Genomic DNA, 21,901 nt, shown 5'->3' on the forward strand with positions numbered 1-21,901 from the left:
CGGGCCCCGCTCCGCGCTCCCCATTGGTCCTCAGTGACTTCATGAGCCCCCTGTTTACCTTACATGGTCACACGCGGCCTAATGGACGCCCTCCTCCGAGATCCCACGGCTGCGCGGAGAGCCGGGCGGAGCGGGGGGAGTTTGGGGAGGGGGAAGAGCAGGAGGAGGAGAAAAGGAGGGGGGGAGAGACTACAAACTAGCAAGGATGGGGTGGGGGGTGGGGAGGGAAGGGAAGGGGGGGGAGAGAGAAGCGATCGCGAGAAAAAAAAAATGCAACCTCCCAAAATAAAGAGCAAAGATTGCATTAGGAGCGAACAGCGCTGCAGAAATAGATGGCAGCTTCGTGTCAGTGAGTTTGCATCCCCCTTCCTGATCCACGAGCTGGAGTGATTAGAGCCCTGGAAGGGAATTGTTACTCCCGTGGAGAAGTCCCCTTTTCCTGGCAGCCGTCTGCACTTGTACACGCTGGATGCCTCTCTCCATCCACCCCACTCACTCTCTCCTCTCTCACCTCCTCTCTTCCTCTCTCCTGCATTGATTTTTTTTTTTTTCCTTTTTAGTTGACTGAAACAAAACAAAACAAAAGGGCCACTGGATGTCTGCCTTCTTGGGGGGTGAGCCAGACAGACTGACAAACAAACAGACCCAACTGTGTTCGGGGGAGGGTTTCTCCTCCCGTTTTGCCCGGCAGCAGCAGCATGGACGTGTTGGCTAGTTATAGTATATTCCAGGAGCTACAACTTGTCCACGACACCGGCTACTTCTCAGCTTTGCCATCCCTGGAGGAGACCTGGCAGCAGGTGAATGATTTAAATTACTTGTGTAAATCGTGTGGTGGCGGCGGAGACGCAGGGGCTGCGTTGGTGTGGGCTCGGGGGTTGAAAAAAATTTTTGTTTTGTTTTTTTGTTTTGTTTGTTTGTTTTATTATTCTTTTCTCTCTCTCTTCCCCCCCCCCCCCCGCTTTTTTTTTTTTTTTTTTTTTGGCTGTTTGTTGTTTAAAATGTTTTCGGAAACAGTCATCTGCGCTTACCTCTCCACCCACCCTCTAACCCCTTAGTGTGCTGAGCTGAGCAGCCGGTGTGAGCTGCCTGCGTTTCAGTCACCAACACACATCCTTGCGCACACGTTGTCGGGCTCACTGTCCCCAGCACAGACCTGCGTAACTTCTGGGGTTCGGAGGACCCGGGTGGGAAGGTGGTCTGGGGCTTTATGAGCCACTGATGACAGGGTACTGCGTCCCTACAGGCTCCAGTTCTACCTACTGGTACCTTAAATCAGCTCCAGTTCTTTTCAACTGGTGCTTGGCGACCGTCAGATGGGGGGTCAGGAGGTAGGAGCCTAGCGGAGTGTTTCCCCAGTAATCAGCGAGTGTCAATAAAAGATAGAAACTTGATTTTTGAGACGACAAGGTGGGCAGAAGGGAGAGGAGCCCCGTGACAAAAGATACTCAAGGATGTCTAGGAGGAGGACGGGAAGATGCATCTGTCTCGGGGCTGACCATGCATTGTGGATTTCCCCCAGTGCAATGCCTCTCTGTATGTGTCCTTGTTTTTCTTTTCTTTTTTTTTCTGTTTGGGGTCCCTCCCTGGTTAGAAGGCACTGCCTCTGACAAAGGGTGGTGTGCGCTTCCACGCCTCTGACTTTGTCTTAGAGGACTAGTTAAGAAACTCCTATGATGCTGAAGGGCACTGATGCCAAGTTGGCTAGGCGTCCCACTGAGGGCAAAGTGGGTCTGGTGACAAGTTCACTGGGCTTTGTGAAGTGGAATAAAGAAAGTGCTGGTCAGTGGAAAGTGCTAGATCTGCTGCGGAAACCAGTCGTTTTCTCAGCGAGGATTAGGAGCTGCCGAAGGGACACCCTGCAGGAAAGATGGTGGGTGGGGGGCGGGGGGGAGCTATGGGTATTCTTTAAAAATGCTCCAGTGTGCAGCATGGAACGTCCAAGAAGACAGTCTGGATTTGCACATCGGAAGTGTGAACTCGCACAGTCCATCTTGAAGAAACCAGCCTGCCCTTGGGGAGGACTGCGAGAGGCTTGGTGTGTGGCTGCTCACGTAACTTCGTTCAGTGACAGCAGCTTGTTAAAGCTAATGAACGGCTGAATTTCTTCTGCCGGGATCCAAAGCGGGATTTGCCAGCTTGAGGCTGGGATGTAACAGTTGCTGCTCTAGCGAGTGAGGTTTGGCGTTGGGCAGAGGGAGCAGAGTGGCAAAGCTGAGCCTCTGACTGTACCTTTGTTACTAGTTGCTGTTCTGCCCTGATCAGAGGCGGCGAGCTGTCCTCCAGGTGCTGTGGCCTCTGCTGTCTGTGTGTCCACCATCGGCTGCTGCCCAGGGATGCTGGCACAGACCCTCCACTTTGTCTCTGAGTGCACACATAGTTCACGCGGTTTTAGCGGAAGGCATTTCTTCCTTCGGTGCATCCTTTCCCCCATCCCTGATGAGACTGTCTCGTGAAGGGTCTCCCTAGATCTTTTCCTCCTTTTATTTCACACGTGCTAATGGAGTCAAAATGTGGCCAGCATTTCATTCTCCGAAATAGCTTTCATTTCACATTGTCAGCCCATTGGTGTCAAACCGGTTGCGTATTAACAACTGTCTAGACAGGTTAGGGTAGGGAATCTGTTGATTTAGTCAGCCTGCCCAAGGCAGCCCTTGTTTGTGACTAACTGTTAAGCAGTGTTGGAGGGAAGAAAGTTGGCTTTATTTGTTGCAGCGTTCCCTCCTGATGAATCACACAACTTTGTTTTGGTTCAAGTTTTCACAGTAGTAAAGCCTGCTTTTAGGGAAGGCCTCTCCAGAGGAAACCTGCTTTTCTAGATCTGGTTAGACCATCCAGGAGAGAGTCTGGATCTGTAAAGAAACATCACTGGTTTGGTAATTAGGGGATGTATTAGATCTATTGTTTCCTCCGAAGTGAAGCCTTCTGTGCTTTTCCTTCCCCCTCCTCTCCTTCCCCCTCTCTACTTGCCTCCCTCAAGGAACCTCTATCTTAGTTTCTATCTGCAGGCCAAGGAATCTAACCCCATCTCCCCCCACACACACCTCCCTCCTTACTTCTTGCCTTAACCCTCTCCAACTGGCAACTACTCTTACCTTAAAACCCTTTGCCAAGTTATTTGAGAGGCGTGCTCACAGTCCATACCGAAACATAACTTGTGGGGAAGCACTCCTAAATAAGATATCACTCCAAGGAGCTTTCTGCTCCGGGCTCTGTAGTCACAACTGCTCGCAAAAGGTGACTGTGACTCTTAAGTTCATGCTGATGACAAAACCTCCAACCTCCATCTCTTCCTTCCTCCCGCTCCTGACCCTCCCCGGCCCCCCCACCTCCCATTGCTGCTTCTGAGTGTAAGGAGGGGGGATGGTTATAGACAACTGTTGGGGCCAGATCAACCATCAGATGGTGAAATTTTGAGACTCCTTTGCTCAAAATGGCTTAAGAAGATTGCCACAAAGAACCCCAGGCAGGAGGAAGTTTCCTGATGCTCTGGGGTAATCAGATTTTAGAGGTCAGATGAGGAGCAATTATTAGATGTTCTCTGAAAGTGAACAGTGTACCTGGCCTTGAGGAGCAAAATACAGAGATTCCAATAATCTGATTTGGTTTGTAGAGAAAGGATAGCTTGGATGATAAACCCAAGAACATCTGTGCATTTGAAAATTAAGGATGGACTCTTTGGGGATTTTATTTTAAACTGTAGTCTGGGGTAATTGTCCTCCTTAATAGTCAGTGATCTTGGGAGGGTCCTCCTGTCACGGGGGGGAGGGGTGCCATTTTGACATTGGGCAATGATGTCTTTAGCAACATACAGCTCCAACTCTGAAAATCATTGCCGATGTAATTTTAAAATCCAGATGGACATCCTACATTAACAGCTCTCCATTCCTGGGCTCTGACTGCATACTTAAGCACTTGGCCCAAGTAACATCATCTCGGCCTGTCATGTAACTGTAAATTACACTGTGCTTATGTGGTCTATTATTTTATGGAATTCAGCTGACGCACAACTCTTAAGGCTACCAGCCTTAAGTTCTTTGGAAACTTGCAGGAAATTTTCCAAGAGCTGTCTGAGCATAAGTAGAAAAAAGTCAAAGGTAGGACAGAAGCCGGAGTAGCTTATAGGGTACCACTTGATGACGGATAAAGGGAAACACATTCATGAGTTTTGTTGCCAGTTCTAGAAATCATGATTTTTCTGGGCCCCTTCCTGACTTGGAAAATAAAAAGGGTTTGATATGATACTCTTGGTTATTTTTCTCCAAGAAGCTACAAAGAATTTGGATAGATTTTGTATACCTAGCCTGCTGTTTCACGGGTGGAGGTCAAGTAATGAAGTTCTAAGTCTTATTTGCATTTAGCTTTGCTTCATGCCATTGAGGAGCATGGTATGTTTACTTGAAAACTCTTATGGAATTATGCTTGTTGTTAATGCTGATTCATAATTGGCAGATGGGGTCAGTTTCAGGCCTCCTTTTTGCTCAGAGAAAATTTTCCACTGCTACTGGAAACAAATAAATAAATCATAGAACATTCCTCCCTCCTCCCCCACTCCCCCATTGTTTTAAACTAATGGCATACTTGGCTACTGTACCAACTAAAGTGTCCCCATAACACTGCAATTTCATCTTTGTTTCAGGCACCCTGGAACGCTTTTTACAAGGGCCTTTGATATGAGGCATCTCTAGGGGACAACCTACAAAAATGGTTGCCTTCCAAGAACAGCCTCATGATACAAGGGATGGGATTTGTTCTGTGAGCTACACTGCTTCTTCCTCTTTATGGTGATCTTGCCTATGCACTGCCTTCTACAGGCCTGAGCAGCCAGGTGCTGTCTCAGCCAGAAAGACAAAGCAAACTATAGGGTCCCTGCATCTGCAGGTTTGCCTCTGTCCCCAATTTGCAGAAAACCTTGTCATGAATTAGAATTTCTTGGCAACAGCACCACCCAGGGAAATTTGGAGACACAAAGGAGCCTTGCTAACCACACTGAGAGGATAAAATAGCTGGCTTTTTTTTTTTTTTTTTGTATGTTATTTGTGTGCTCTTCAGTTACCAGAATTTTTTTTTTTATTTGAAACAGTGACTTGGTAGATGAAAAAAAAAATGAAAACTGTCCCGTTATTCAGATTTTCTATGTAAGGATGCAATCACTAAATACATGTAGCTTTACAAATGAAAGCACATGTGAATGCAATCAATCACACACTTAGCCTTTCTTTAATAGACTCGTTTCCATGTTCTTTTTAATAGCTACATCTTTGTGTAGATTTAGGGGCTCACAAACATGATCATTCGGTCTACCTGTTTGCAGTTTGGTATTTTAAAGTGAGTGGCTGTTACACTGCAGATGTTTTTACTACATCTGTCTCTCGTGGGGGGATAAAAGAAGTGGTGACTTCTTTGTTCTCTGTGAAACTCCCACCCCCCACTCCCTACCCTGAGGAGAATAGGATGTTGGGGTCCAATCCAGTTAAAGGGCAGGGCAGAAGATGCACTGTGACAGCCTCACCCTGAAATGATTTATGTATGGGTATGTCAGAGACCTTCCGTGTTCAGATGTGGGCTCTTCCTCCCTTCCAGCCCATTCTAAATATAAATGCCAGTGGGGGCTATTTGCCTCTCCACTTAAATGGTAAGAGTTTAGAGAGGGTCCTAATGGGCCTTTTAGTAGCCACTCTTATAAATCTTTAGATTCTTTTCCCTTTAGAGAATTCCTGTTTTTAACTTTTTGAGTACAAGAAGGCATTGCAGTATTCTTTAATCACTCTGTGCCCATTGCGTAAAGGATACAGTTTACTCTGGCCAGCCCCAACTGGAATTGCTGATGCCCCGTCTCTGCAGTTTGTAGTAGTGTGCAAGGGTTGCTTTTGTGTGTGTGTGTGTGTCTGTGTGTTTTCTCCTCACCTATGCTGGACCCTGTGACTGGCCAACGCAGAGAACGTCTCTGTGATTCTGGTTGCACTCAGTATATCAGTTAGCATGTATGTTGGAATTGGGATTTGCTGAAAGTTTAGGACAGCTCCCCAGTTTAACCTGAGTGGTGCCAGAAGAGTGAGGGGTGGAGAGTTAGTCTCTCTACAAATAAACCCCTTTGTTTTCCTGAATCATCTGAATGCTTACTTAGCATAAACAAGTAGAAATGTTTTAACCCAAACTGCTGAATCTTAACAAGTACAGTGATTAGGAAGCTCTACAACTGCTAATGGTTTAAAGTCGGTGGAACAATTTTCAGTATCTAATCATTAATGTTACATGTAACATGGGCAAGTGAAGAAACACTCCTGCATCCTGTTCTGTTTTGTGCTTACCCAGGAATATCCACCTGAGAAACCCTCCTTTTTCAATTTAGTTTAAGAGTTCCCAAAATAAATGAAGTATCGCCATTACCAGGACATGCGTTTACCTAAAAATGATCATGATCTTGTTTGCCTTTATCCGCAAGCTGCTGATTTGGAGAATTATTTCTACTGCCTTGAGTCCTTTTTGTTTTCCTCACTTGGTATTTTGGCGTGATGGAGAATTTGCTAAGTGTCTTGCTAAGTGTGTTGTGTCCATTTCTCCCTCCATTAGAGCAGCTTCCAGCAGCCCTCTCCACCACGTGTGGTATCTTGATATTAGAGCCAAGGGTCAGCAGCAGCCGTGGAATATGGGTCTAGTGGCAGCCTGTTTGAGCTGCAAGTGACTTCTGATTTCATAGCGATACCATTCCTGATTGAGCTGGTAGATGCGGTCGGTCACACCTTGTGAGATTTCCTTTGTTTATATTAAAATGTGGAAAATACTTCACAGTAAATACTTCATTCCTTAATTCTGGTTATGTGCAAAAATACTCTTTGGGTGATGCAGATACGGATTTTGCCCTTGACTCCAGTAGGGGAGAGTAATAAGCATGTTCAAAATTAAGTGATACAGAATCAGAGTGTAATTGCCAAAAAAAAAGAAAAAAAATGTAAGCCCTGTGATTTTTGAACACTGATCTGTGCCTGCCTGGACTTACCCACTTTGCCACAACCTTGTTTATAAAACATGCTTGAGATTTACTAAGTCTCTTTGCTCTTTTAGCCAATGGCATGTTGGGGCTGGTGGCCCTTTTGGGGCAGATGAATATACAGTGTGAATACACATGTCCATAATGGCCAGGAAGCAGCATCCATGTCTGTGTCATTCGGAAATGATTAGAGATAATTAAAATAATTAATGTAGAGCCACATGTGATATCTATTTCTGAATATGGGTTTATTGACATTTCCTGAGGGTCATATTGAAAGTCAGGCCTCAGGCCTTGTACTAAACTTAGGAACATAGAATCTTGGAATTTCAAATCCTGAAAAGGGTCTTGGTTTCTTCAGTTCTAAAACGCTGGTGTTGGACCAAGCGGTTGTTAAAGCAGATGAAACACTGAAACCTCCAAGGTCATATAGCTGTTGTTAACACTGATGGTTTTTCCAGGGCTCAGGACTCTTTTGGATGCCCACATCAGTTTACTTGCTTTTTGTTACACTGAGTATACTTTTTCATTTCTCATTCTTACCTCCTCTCTCTTTCCCTCCTTCCCCTTAAAGGGAACAAGAACCCTCCCCCACTTTTTTTTTTTTTACTTAAAACACTCCTAGTACATGGGATTTTGGAATTGTCCAAGACTTAAACCAAGCTATTGAATATCTTGGTGAAGGTTTATGAGTGATTTAATCCCTTTTCAACTTGTATAATAATTTGTGGTAACCTGGAAAATGTACACTATCCTGAAAAAAACAAAAGCCCTCAATTACAACTCTAGTTTTATTTCGATAAGGTCTGTCACTTAAATGATAACAAGTGGAGTGGGAGTAAGGAGGGTGCATGACATATACAGTAGGGGGTTGAGATGGATCATAGAACTGGGGTTCTATGTTAGAAAGCATTAAATGTGAAATGGCTTTGTCTCTGACACCTTGCCAACCAAGGGACTGCATCAAAGTGTAACAGCAATCATGTGCCAATTCAGGAAAAAAATATTTTGAAATTTAAAAAAATTTCTGGAGCAGGTTGTATGGGCAGTAAGGTTGTAATATTTTACAAATTTAAATTAAAAAAAAGCTACATATTGAGATAAGCAGTTGGGAAGAAAGTTAACTTCTGTGAGCTTTTCAAAATGTCCTTTTGGTGCTGGTGGATGAAGTGGGCCTAAGTCCAGTGTGCCTCTGAGAAGGGAAATGTAGGGTGCTCTTCACCCCTTTGCCTGGTGATTTTTGTCCTTCTTTACCCAATCTTGGGGAGTTATCATGGAGAGAATTCTCTGTGGGAACTCATTTCACTGTCTGTTTCACCTCTATGATCTTAGAAGTTGCAGTTTCCTCTCCAAATGGAGATGTCTTTATATCCTCAAAGGTGTATCCTGCATCTCCAAATCCAGATGTTTGCCAGAATTTCAGGCCCCATTTTGTATTAAAAACGTGGGACTGACAATAAAAGCTTTGGGGTTGTCCCATGGTCACCTTGGTTAAATATGTCCCAAAGCTTGAACTCAGCAACTTCTTTCCTCTTTTCTGGCTGCCCAGTTTCTTTTATCGAGATGACCTTTCTTCTTGTGATCTAGGTTTGAAGCTCTAGTCGTCTTTGGCTCCTCTTTTCTCTTGCACCCAGTCAGGTAGAAAATCCCACTGATTTGGCCCATGCAGTACTTCACCATGGCCTTCAACTTCTGGCTCCCTCTGCCATTCCCCAGGGCAGCCCCTGACACCTCCCCTGGACTGACCTTATACCTCCATCACTGTGTTTTCAAGCTGTTGATGTCTCCCTGTTGCACATAGAATGAGACCAAAGTTCTAAGAGTCAGGACGTTCTAAGATGTTCCAACACTCCGCCTGGGTAATAGTCACAGTTCCCTCTTTTATGTGCAGTAAATGCCATCTAAATTGGATCACTGTGCTTTTCCTGCTTCTGTCTTTATTTCTGTCATTTTCTTCAGCCTTTCCTTCTTCTTCCCTCTTCTCCTCTGATCCTGTTTGTCCAAATTCTACCCATCTTTTAACTTTCAGATGGTTGCCACATCTTCCGGGAAATGCCTTTCCCTTCTCTTGGCTGATAGTAATTGCTACTATTTCCACACTCTTGTGTAGACTTTTTAATTTTTCATGATGCTTTTTAGTTTTGTCTTATAGTACAGCTTTCCTTTCTTCCTTTCTTTCTTTTTCTTTTCTGTTGACTTGTTTTTCCAGTTAGGTTATTTGGTTTAGAGCAAAATCAATGCCTTGGTTATAATTTTGATAATCAACTTTAAATATGTAACCTTTCAGTCTCATAGAGAGCCTTGTACACAGTAGGCATTCAATAGATAGGTAGGGATTATGATATGATGGTGAGTTTTGACTATGTCTGCAGCAATGATTCCCATGGTTGTACCCTAGACCAATCAAATAAGTATCCCTTTAGGTGGAATCCAGGCATCAGTGTTTTTTAAAGCTTCTAGGTGATTTCAATATTCAGCCAAGGCTTTGAGCCATTAAGCTATGGAGAGTTAATATCAGATATATCAGAGTTGCAAGTGCCTGCTGCTTATATGGAAATATCTGCTTTCCAGTGTAAGTTGGAGTCTAAGTGTAACAGAGATTTAGAATAAAGCAGGACGGTGCTGGTGGATGCACTTCGTCCAGCTCATTGGTTAATAGCGACAGCCCAAGCGTTGTTTCATCCTTCTTGTTTTGCTTTCCCTCGCCTTAAAGTGTCAAATGCAGTCCCATTTGGCCCACATTCCTGTGACCCACTAGAGGTTTGCTTAACCTGGTCAAATTCCATTTCTGGTACCTTTGTGGTGTTGGGCATTCAACTGCAGCCATGCCGTGCTTCAAATGATTCATTCTCGGCAGGCCCTCGACCATGATTTTCCACTTACCTCAGCCTGCTCTGTGGTTTTAAAGGGATGGATGCATGCATGAACATCTGTTGGATGATGCCAGATAGGCATTAAGTAGCAGCTCTCCATATTTCTTACTGACCTCACTGTTTGGAAGTAGACTCTGTTTATAAAGGGTTTCAAAGGACCCATGTTTCTAGTAAGAGAAGTGAAAATAAACTGTGGAAGAATTGCCACTGAGGACATTCAGGCAAGGAGGCTGCCTCCTTGTCCGTAGAAGGCTTAGCTCTTGTGGTAATGACCGTGGCATGTGGTGATCTTCACAAAGAAGCCTTAGAAATGCCTCTATATCACACTGTGATGTTTGCAAAAATGTATGTACTGTAGCTACATCCTTTTATCTATAAACTGTCTTTGATGGGGGTATGGTTGGCAAGAAAGAACATCATGAGAGGAGCTCAGAGCTTAGGGTTGAAGGATGCCTTTTGGAAAGCTCAACCCAGCTGTGAAAACGGCAATTAGCTGTGGAGCAATTGCTGTGCAAGGGAGTGCCTGTGTGCTCCTGACCCTGCTCGCAGGCTCACCTTCCGGAGCTCAGTTAGCAGGAATTCAATGGAGTGGTCCTAGTGCTGGCTCTTATTTTTGGAGAGGCGGCAAATTTGTCAGCGTACAAAGGAGTGGAAATAGATTCCCCCCACCACATACCTTTTGTGCTTTTGGTGTTTGTTCAGATGGCCACTGTAGACCCTGTTAATGGAGCACAGTTCCTGCCTATGGTGGGAGAAGGTGTCTGCTGTGAGGAGGCCCTAGGTAGAGCTGACTCTCCTGTGAGCCACCCGATATGGCGCTAAATGGCAAAGTGAGTCGCTGGCTTCGCTTCTATGTTCTAAGATTGTTCAGCCCTTACCTGTGCATTTGCCTCTCTACTTGAGGGTTCTTGCTTTTTTTTTAGTTTGGACCAAGAGATCATTTCCTCCGTGATGGGAATTTTCCTATTTGCTTGGGAGAGTCTAACAAGCATCTCTATTAAGCATTTGTTCAGAAGGGCTCAGGGTGTTTTGCTCATGGTCTCTTGTCATTAGCACATTCTTTCTGTAACTAAGGACCAGGCAGCTATTACAGAATTTCCCATTCGGAGGTGAGAAAATTGAAGCAGGGGAAGATTAAGCAAGTTGTCTTCTCATAGCTGCAAAGCAAATGAGTTGCAAAACTAGTGGTGGAACACACTTTCCTCTTCCCTCTTTCCACTTGGTGACTCTTCCTGTCTTTGTATTAAGCATTATAATAATATCTAACATATATCAAATACTCCCTGAAGATGATCTCATTTGAACACCTCATATGCAGCATTTCATTTAATCCTCCCAACCCTGTGAGATACAGATTCCACATATCTCAATTTTACAGATGGAGACATTGAGGTTGGAGAAGTATTAAATGGCTTGAAAGTCACACAGCTTGAAAGTGGTTGAGCCAGGATCCAAACCCAGGCAGTCTGTTCAACACTCTGAATTTTTAATATTTTTACTGATGGTTGGTGAGATAGGAGACACAAGGGCAGAAGCTAAAGGTCATCGCCTGGCAACTATGAACCTGTATAGATTTGAACAATCCTCTGGTCTGTCTTCTTCCTAGGGCTTGGTTCTCTCATCTGTGAAAAGACTGGACTATGCTGTATCTCCTTCAGGTCACAGTGTTTGGTGGTAGTCAAATAACATGGAGGTTTTGGAATAAGGGAGAGCTAAAACCTTGAGACAGTGTCTCTAGCCTCATTTTATCATTTGTGGAATTGAGTTAATAATGCCGACATAAGGGCAGGCATGTTAGATCTCTGGCCCAACGTTTGGCATTTAGCATCCACTTAACAAATGCTTGTTCCTTCTCCATTTTCAGCTATCTTGCCTTTCTTCAATAGCAGTGCAAAGCGGCACAATGCTCTTTTTATAAATGGTATTACTGATCTGTGACACCAGGGATCCTGGAGTGTCTAAGAAGATGACTGATGGAAGACAGGGCAAGAGAGAGGTCTGGGCATTGGGCATGGTATCCTTTATTCATCCTAAAGAGGAAGCTCTTATGAAGTCACTTGTACTTAGAACTGGGGAAAGCCTAGCAATACCCATTGTCCTCTGAAACTGGGCCTATGTGACATGTTGGAATTTGGCTGGCCTGCTCATACACATTTCCAACCCATTCCCCTTTCCTTCTTTCCAGTCATATGACTTACTTCTCTTAAGTTTTTCCAGCATGTGGTTATTTTTTTTTAAGAGCCAGAATTAGGCATATATAACATAATACAGTGCTGGTTACTACACCTGCCATTTCTGCCTTACCTGATGACTGAGCTTACAGCAGCTTATGAGAGTGAATCAGGTTTTATGAGATCTATAAATATCTCAGATAGGATTTTTATTTCATTTTCCTCCTTCAAATAAGACATAATGGAAGCACTCACATATACAAGGAATATTCTTTCTGTGATAAAGTAGGGCGTTTTTGAATTGGCCTCTGAAAAGCAATAATTTGATGTGGTTGTTCGTGTTGGGTGTTTTATGGGGGAGGGGGAGAATCATGCATATGCCGCTATAAAACTCCAAGATCATTTCCTCATATTGAGGGTTTAGCCCAGCACCTATGGAGAGATTTATTTCAGAAATGCCAGCCCTGTGAGCAGACTCCTTCTGAGGAGTGTGTGTATTTGTGTTTTCTTAGATGCGTAGAAACCAGGGACGAAGGGTCCCCGTGGCTGGCAGGAGGGGGCTCCCTGAATGAACATTTCCAGTTCTTGTCTAGCCTGCTTCAAGCTATCCCGAGGGAAAGTGTCTTCCCTTCTCCCCACTTCATAGATTTCCTGGGAAGACTTCACTTAACATATCAATGAGATCTTTTTCCTGGAATTTCACTTTAAAAAAAATCCTAAACTTAACACTATTAAAAAACAAAAACAAAAACATACATTAACCAGTATCAGGAATGGAAAGGATTTTTCTTCTATTGCTCTTGAGAAGTATCTAGAAGGAAACTTGAACATGTAACTTTAAAAAAATTGTATTTAAAAACCAAGCTGTCAGGGCTCTAAGTACCCCCCGCTTTTTCTGCCTGGAAAATGGAAGACAGGAACTCCATCTGCCAAATCTAATCCAGGGCCATTGTGACAAATTTAACTACAGGTGTAACTATCTGACTCTGACTACTTAATTTTTTTTTCTGTTTTGTTTTGATTTTACAACCTTTCTCTACATACATCTTCCCCAGTTCTCTTTGTGTTTAACTAGATGGTAATTTGTTCTCCATGTGAACTTAGTATACCTGAACCAAAGACATGCAGAGGACTTTTGCTTTAATATCATTTATTTTTTTCTGTTTAGTATCGTCTCAGTGTATAATGTAATCCTACCATTTTGGTGCTCATCATCAAATGATGTGACTCTTTCCTTATGGGTAGAGCTTACCTTAGGGTAGAACTAGGAAAAGTTAGATTATCAGAGACACAAACAGGAAGCTCCTCGGCTGAACTGGCTTGAAGAGGTGTTTTATTTGGCCAGCATACATAATTCAATTTTCTTTTTAATTTGAATGTTTTTAGATAGATTATGCAGTTGTCAGTTAACCTTGTCCCATTATTTCTACCTAACTTCATTTTTGATCTCTAACCTGGTGAGCATGCATTTGAATTTATGACCCCTTGACTGGCAGCTCTCTAACACACTTGCCCCTTGAAAATGCTATGAGTTGGGAACAACCTTTATTTCTCCACCCATTCTCAAACTGGATTGCTTTCTACTCTAACCCAGAATTCATTTTCATTGAATCTTAAATTTCTCTGCCTTGTTGAATGTCTTTGTTTGGAATTCTATTTTATAGAGGAGCTTCCAAATTGCATCTGAATTTCTCCTAGTCATCCAGGTTCTGTTGTAGATCTTCAAAATCTGGGATGGAAAAGACCATCTGGTTTACCCCTCTTCCTGCCTGGGCTGAGCAGTTGCTCCAGAGCATGTTCATTCCTTATTGGTATTTGCAACATTTTCCAATTTGGAAACTGAGTTTCCTGTGCATGCAGCCTCTTTTTGGTCTAAGTGAGAGCAAAATGGGACAATACCAAACAAAAAATATTTTCTGGTCAGATAGACCTTATTACCAAATGGCTGCTATTGTCAGGGTTTCTTTTGTAATTCTTAACTGGTCAGTGGTGGGAAAAACTCCTTTTTGGGGAAGAAAAACACATAAATTGTGAAGTTTCTTTTTTTTTTTTTTTTTTAATTGTGAAGTTTCTTAGTCTGACATAGAGGCATGTTGTACAGAATCCCATTAACAGCTTTAATTGCTAATTTTTGTTGAGGTGGATTTTATATGATTTGTTTCACTGACGAAGTGATGCTTTCTGTGTGAAGAACTCCAGGGCATTATAATAAAGTACTTTCCTGAGATTCAAGTAATTTGCTTTTTTCCTACTCTTGGCATGCAAATACTGCCAGCAAGCACTTGGCCTCCATTTTCTAATGCTTTCAGAATGCTGTTCCACATTAGAGGTATTTAAAAAAATTTATTATTTTATATTGGCTCCCTTATATTACTAGGGATATCACTTAGGTTGGCCAGATGGTGAATTTCAGAGTCATTCTTTTCTATTTCAAAAACCCATTCCTTTGAAATACTTGATGTTGGGGGTTCCTCCTTCTCTTCTCCAATCTCCAATTCCTTTTCCTTTATTTTCTTTTTAAAAGCTTCTGAATGCTAAGTAAAGGTCCAGGGTCATCATCTTGTTAACATACATATTAATTACTTTTAAACTTATAACTACTTATTTTACTTTGTGAATTAGCTACCATTAAAATATTTCTGAAAACATATTTCAAGGAAGGAAAGAAGGCAAGGAAGGAAGGAAAAAAGGAAGGAAGGAATAAAAGAAGGAAGGAAGAAAAGAAGGAAGGAAAGTAGGAAGGAAGGAAGGGCAAGGCAGACATTATGTGGACTTAAAATGTCCTTACACAGTATTCTTATTGAAAGAGAAGCAGAATGCAATAAAATCTTTGTCTCCCTACCCAAGTTGTGTCTGACTACTTTTTCTTCTTGCTTTTGCATCTTGCGTCTCTTCTTTATGCTCCCTATTCATAGAGACTAGAATTTTACAAATATTAGAGTTTGAAGACCATTGAATGCCTTGCTGCAATCCCTCTTCCTCCTCCTCAATTTGCAGATAAACTGCTGAAGCCTTAGAGATCATTATTTAAGTCCAAGCCAGTATTGGACCTTCAAGAATTGTGATCTCCTTTTCAATAGTTTAAATGCATTCTCATGTTAACACAATGCATGGTGCAGCATGGCTCAAGGCAATGCCTCTTAAAGAGTGGGCTGCAATTCTCAAGCTTTAAGAGTATGGTGTTAAATAATAACAAACGACCATGGGAGGCAGTGTTTTCCCCTTTTCTTCTTTTTTAATCCTTGTGATTAAATCAAGGAGAAAGACTCAGCTTTGTGTTAATATGTCTCCAACACCTTTTCTTCCTTCCTTCTCCATCTTCTTTTTACTTTTTTGCTTTCTCATTTTCTCTCTTCCCTTCTCCTCCTTTTCCTTCTTCTCTTCCTCCTCCTCCCCCGCCTCCTCTTCCTCTTCTTCTCATAAAGAGAGATCTCAGACCCAGAGCTTTTGGTAGGCAAACATCCAGCTAAAAGTTAGTATCAGGTTGGTTTTGTTGTTTTTAATTTTATGGTTATCTTTTATGGATGGACATTTATAGGAAAAGTATTTTAAAATGTATGCAGCCTTAATACATAATGCCTAAGGCAATTAAAAAAGAAAATGATAGGGAAACGATTGTACAAATGGAATGCTGATTTGGTAAAAATACATAAAGGTGGAATGAAAATGAAGTTTGGGAAATACTAGTGTGATAGAATGTTTAAGGGATTTGGAGTGAGAAAACCTGGAATTTTATCCTGACTTTGTAAATATAAACTACGACAAATTGTTAAACTGCATTTTCCCATCTGCAATGTGGGGATTATAACAGGATTGTCATAATCATGATATATGGATGTGAAACTGACTTATAAACTCTCACATGCTATACATACAATGTTAATGTTTTCTATTCTGTGGTAGGAAAGGCTTTTGTTTAAAGCCTTAAACTAGCACTTCTTGTTGACTTTCTTCCTCATGATTTCTGTTCAGTTTTCTGAGCAGAAATATAGTAGCTTATTTGTTCAAATAGGGCTTTTATGTGTGCCTTACTCATAGTACTTGGAAAAACTTTTCCTACTGGTTGTCTAAAAGTAGGGACATAAAACTCTGATTTCTTTGTGTGTGTGTTAGCCTTTACAAAAAATTTTGAAAAAATAAACTTATTTTATAGTTATAGCATGTCAAAATTTCTGGATAGAAAACGTATTTGACTTAATTTTTTTAGATACATTTAAAAAATTAGGGATCCCTGGGTGGCACAGCGGTTTGGCGCCTGCCTTTGGCCCAGGGCGCGATCCTGGAGACCCGGGATCGAATCCCACATCAGGCTCCCGGTGCATGGAGCCTGCTTCTCCCTCTGCCTGTGTCTCTGCGCCTCTCTCTCTCTCTGTGACTATCATAAATAAATAAAAATTAAAAAAAAATAGATACATTTAAAAAATTAAAGTATCTTACCATGTATGAAATAGTTGTGTGTGTATCTGTGTTAGTACCCAGGGATGAAGGAAGTTTGGGGTTTGTGTAGAAGTGAGAATTCTGGAGACAGTTTGCTTCTGAAAGTGGAAATCTGTGTGGTTAAAATGACTCATTAACAATGTACTGTCACATGTTGTTAGATGTAAGAAAATGGGGACTTACCTGGATAGGAAGTCCTAGACTTACCATACATAGCCTCTTAGCTTGACTTCCAGGGAAACCCAGTTTACGTCACATAAGGATTGGAGCGACAGAGCACCATGTGTGCTGTCTGGGACATGAACTCTTATCTCAACCTAGGGCAACCCTAGTAGGACGTAATCGTAGATAAGAAGGGAGGTTGATCTCTCTGACAGGACCACACTGACTCAGGTCAGGATACTCCGGTCTCCATGCCACTTAAGACAGACACCATATTTGATGAGGACTTAGGAGGCTAGGGTATCAGGTCCAAAGGTCTACTCTCATACTGCCTCACCTGGAACACTGGTGAAAATGAAGGCACTTCTGGATCTCTGTGAGGGGCTACCAGAGTTTAGTTCATCTCTCTTTTGGGGTTGAGTGACTCTGTCTTTCTATATTCATTAGAAGCGGAAGTTTGCACCTGGGATGGCCCTGGGGGAACAGCTAGTGTGGTGGCTTGGCATGGATCTCTCTTGCTCTGTCTGCTGGGTCAGACACAGCTCTCCCCTCACTGTAGGTAGAGTGGAATGAGGTCCCTGAAGCTCACAGCTTCCAGTTTGCTCTGGCTCCAGATTCTCAAGGAAAAGTGGAGATGAAGAGGGACAGGAGTGTCAGCCTCTCAACCCACTTCTGTAGGGATTTATCAGGACATCCCTTTTTGTCTCAACCTCTCACGTGAGAAATTTGATTCTGGGGTCAGGAATGTGACAAAACACTTGAGTATGCAGTTGGGTTTTTGCCATCAGTGTGATTTGCAGGGAAGTATGGCCATAAAATGCCTGAGATCATGAAGTGGATGGACTCCCCATCTGGAGAGCCATACCTTTCTCTGCAAAATTAAATATTTATGTATTTTTAAGATTTAGTTTTGATTTTTAAAAAGAGGATAGAAACATACTCGACTCCTAAAAGAAAAATAACATAAAATGCTTTGAATCTAGTGGTAGCATTCCCAAGTTCACAACAAATAGTTTGATTGGAAAACGTTGTTTTATCCCTTAAAGAAAATCAAACCAGTCCTAAAACATTTCAAGAGCCAGCTGATCTGCAGCACTGGCCAGTGGACACCATGCAAACAGCAGAGGCCAGGGACTGATGTTGGCCTTCAGCACATTATGTTTCCAGGAACTTGGTTATTGTTGCTTCTTCCTTCTCTACCTGCTTTAGGGTTCCTCTGCTGTGGCTTTTCCCATCAAGCACTAACTTATTTTCTGTCTTTAAAAATACTTTTTATTTTGAAATAATTATAGACTCAGCAGTAAGTTACAAAAATGCTACAGAGTCCCTTCACCTTCCACCCAGCTTACCTCAATGGCAACGTCTTATACAGTTATCCAGTGATGGCTTGGTTTCTTTTGAGACACTTCCTCTGAGGAAATGGGGTGGGTATGGGGGGAGGAAATGCCTAGTAAAGTAGGGGGTGGAAGGAGCTATGGTTGAGGGTAGGGAGGCAAGCTAGAAGGAGTTTTGGCCTCCCCCACCTCAGTCTCTTTGAAATGCCTAGTAAAGTAGAGGGTGGAAGGAGCTATGGTTGAGGGTAGGGAGGCAAGCTAGAAGGAATTTAGGCCTCCCCCACCTCAGTCTCTTTGCAATTGGGGTCTCATGGCTTTTAAAATGAAAAGCCAATTATCTTCTGTGTAAATGAGAAAAAAGAGAATGAAAATGTCTATTATACTCACTGATATACTTAGCATTTCAAATAAAAGGATATTTATAAGTACTTGTTGACAGTTTGGGGGAAGGAAGAGAAGGTGTTGGGGAGTGAGGAAAGGGAAATTTTTACTTTTTATACCCTTTCTGTTCCATTTAAATGTTTTTGCTTTCATGTATGTTCATTACTTTTTGGTTTTTTAAAGAGCAATCCAGGTGATGGAATAATGGGCCACTTATGTTTTCCTCGTTATATGTTATTCTTTTAAAAGTCTTACATGTTACTTTAAAAATTACCAAGCTTCTTGGGAGAATCAATAATTTGGACTGTTAACAACTGTCTATAATTCTAGCACAATTGCTGTTCTTTTAGTGCAGCCAGTAAATGAAGACCACTTCTCCCCTCCCTAACGTATTTGAGAAAATAGATACAAGAACCAGAGAGATAGAGGTTAAATATCAGGTTTATCATTGATAAAGGTGGATTTAGACCCAGTTAGTTGGGAAGGGCCATTTCATTCCGGCTTCCTAGTCTTGCCTCCACCTCTTGCTAGTTTAGGGGCCGACCCATCCAGGAAAGTGTATGATCCACAAAATAGCAGGATTCCCCAGGTCTACTTGTCCCCAAGGTGCTTTCCCCATGGCAGGGGATAGAGTCAAGTCCTCCAGGGAGGGGTCAGGGTGAAGAGAGATGAGTGAGCACTGTCCTATTTTCCTCTTCTTCTCTTCTCTTCTCTTCTCTTCTCTTCTCTTCTCTTCTCTTCTCTTCTCTTCTCTTCTCTTCTCTTCTCTTCTTTCTCTTTCTTCTCTCTTTCTCCTCTCCTCTCCTTTCCTCTCCTCTCCTCTCCTCTCCTCTCCTCTCCTCTCCTCTCCTCTCCTCTTCTCTTCTCTTCTCTTCTCTCTTCTCTTCTTCTCCCATCCCTTCCCTTCCCTTCCCTTCCCTTCCCTTCCCTTCCCTTCCCTTCCCATCCCATCCCTTCCCCCTCTTTTTCCACCCATTATCACGAAATACTTACTTTCCTGAGCAAGAGTGAATAAAGGAAGTAAAAGGAAGTTTGGAAGTTTTGCTTCCAGGATATTCTGGGAGATATTTATTTCTGGGAGAGAAGGGCCCTCAGGGAAACAAAATTCAAGGGAAAGCCTTCGCCCTACTCAGAAAGAAGTCTGAGGGGGAAGGAGCACCAGGCCTCCAGAGGAGGGGAGAAAAGAGCCTCACAAAGCAAGGGGGAGGACTCAGGGTGCAGGAAAGAAGACAAGGTGAAGCAGTGATGGTGTTACATTGGTCTGTCTGACTTGAGGGAAGGGATCAAGGGTCCCCTGTCCTTGGTCCTGGTACTTAAGGAACACCTGCCAGAGAGAGACTGGGAGTAGTCAGGGAAGAGAAGTAACCCAAGGTCTGTTTGCTTCTAGTGGGTTTTGAATTTCACCAACCTCACCTGTAAGTAAAAATGGAAAGAGTTTGAGGACTATAGACCAGCAGCCTTAATGGAAGAGTGATGTAGGTGGAGAGAATAGAAAAGAAGACTCTCATGTCTCTAAAACATTCTGGTTATGGGGACTCCTTTGTCCTTTATATGTCCACCTGTCCACCTACCTCTTCTTGGCTACTTCACATCAGAATAGAACTCACTCCTAGTTCCCGAAGTCAACTGGCCCTTGCTGATCAGAGTATGTCATTCATCAACAAGAGATGAAGACATTAAGATAATCATACTGATACATAATAAACTATTGAGATTATTAAGAAGGAAGTAGAGTGCTTAATTTTGTAGCTATGATTCATTGCTCTGTGATTTATTTATTTTTTTTTTTGTGGGGGGAATTCTGTTTCTTTAGGAGTTTCTCAGTGGTGCCTTGTTTATGAATAGTTGTTAGTTGCTCATCTTATGAGAGGGAGTGAAGTCAAGTATGACCTTTGTTGCCATCTTGATGACATCACTTTCCTGGTGCTCTTTAATTAATTCATTCAATTTCTCCCTCTCTCCTTCCCTTCCTATTTTTTGAGGGCTTTCTATATGCTAAGCACTGAGCTAGGTGCTGAGGATGCAGTAGTGACTCAGGTAGACACTGTCCCTGCTCTTGTGGAGTTTAGAGTCTAGCAGTGGACCCAGAAGATAAATGCATGTAGAAGTATGCATTGCCATGGGGATATAAGGAAAAAGACAGAATGCCAAGAGAGAATATTTCTTTTGTGATTTTCCCAGTCACATCTGAAATAGTTAAGGAATTTTCTTGTTCATGTCACAGTTCTTTTATATACTTCCCCAAAATGTTCTCAAAATGTTTTCCTGGAAGTTTACAGTTACCACTCAAAAGGAATTTAAAATGGAACAGACATTTGGGGTTGACAAAACTTAGAACCTTTAGAAGTTTTATTTCATTTATTACTAATCTCTTGGGTTTGTAACCTCCCTGCTGTGTTTGTGCCTGGAGTTTTAGTCTTGCAAAGTAAAGGAGTCATCATATTCCATATTCTATTGATATTGTTGGCATTGTATTACTGTATTTTGTTTGCAACCTTAACTTCTTTTGTAATAGATTTATGTTATTCCTTACATTGAAAAGAAAATGAGGGAAGTAAAGTAAAGGAAAAGTTAAAAGTCTTCTCCATGTCACAGCAAATCGCAGCAGACAAGACATTTTGACTATGCATGTCAGTGAAGGCCTTTATGATACCTTACTGCACATCCTTTGTAACAAAGTCTGAATACGTAAACCCAGGAGGTGGTTTATGGTCATCAGTTGGTGCTAGTTTTAAAAAATATAGATATGACGAGCATTTCTGCCCCAGGCAAGTTGCCATTGTCCCCTGTTGAGTGATGTGAATAGTATCAATAGATGCATCAAGCTGTATTTGTCTGATTCTGACGTGATATGTAGTTAAAGGGAAAAAACCTTTCTGACAAGTGTGATACTACTTTAACAGCAAATAGATTGAATTGATGTAGGTATGATTTGCACAGGGGATGTTTAACCTACTGTCTAGAATTGGAGAAGCTGAAGGCAATAATGACTTTACAAAGATAAGACGTTTGCTTGATCTGCATGATTGAAGGAAGGATTTGGGGATGAAGATGTGTCTGAAAATTTAGTTTACCTTTAATGTCTGCCAATTTGTAGCCTTGTAATGCCAGTTACTGTCACTGTTGAGGGATGATGGCAGGATAAAGGAGAGACTAAGACACTAAGACGTATATCATATGAAGGGAAAGATGAAATGAACCCCTCTCTGGTCAATGGGTGTGCACAAGATTTGTTGGTGGCACTGACTTGGTTCTAGAGGTAGTGGGATTGAGTCATTTGACTGTGAGTGGGAAGTGGTGACCCAGCTGGGTAAGAGTCCTAGACAAATCAGAGGGGACACAAGGATAGAGTTGGTGGTTTCATTTCCATTCAGGTATAACAATAGCTTTGTATTTTCTTTTAATGGAAATACTTAAAATGTTTATTTTGGTACTTGTAGGTAACCCAGGAAGACTGAGTGAAAAATTAGCAACAATGGGATGCTTTAAAATTGGAGACTGCAGATGAAAGACTGTCACATCTGAATGTTTTATTTAAAATTTTGTGTTAGG

At 42.2% G+C, this 21,901-nt stretch overlaps 1 protein-coding gene across 6 annotated transcripts in view; it reads left to right on the forward strand.

Annotated features, from left to right (window-relative positions):
- The window catches only part of KLF7 (KLF transcription factor 7), a 91,692-nt gene that overhangs the window by 1,373 nt on the left and 68,418 nt on the right, over positions 1 to 21,901 (forward strand). For 2 of the 6 annotated variants that reach the window (XR_013372912.1, XM_077885047.1), the window contains exon 1: positions 222 to 800. Coding sequence is in view for 5 of the 6 variants with exons in the window: in XM_077885047.1 (XP_077741173.1) it covers positions 699 to 800 (102 nt within the window). In the remaining variant the exon portion in view is untranslated. Of the gene's footprint in view, positions 1 to 216; positions 801 to 21,901 lie in introns of those variants that run through there. The other 4 variants (XM_077885045.1, XM_077885046.1, XM_077885048.1 and 1 more) reach the window with 4 other exon arrangements.

This window comes from Canis aureus, chromosome 36, assembly GCF_053574225.1.
Source record: "Canis aureus isolate CA01 chromosome 36, VMU_Caureus_v.1.0, whole genome shotgun sequence".
In the NCBI taxonomy this organism is placed as follows: Eukaryota; Metazoa; Chordata; class Mammalia; order Carnivora; family Canidae; genus Canis; species Canis aureus.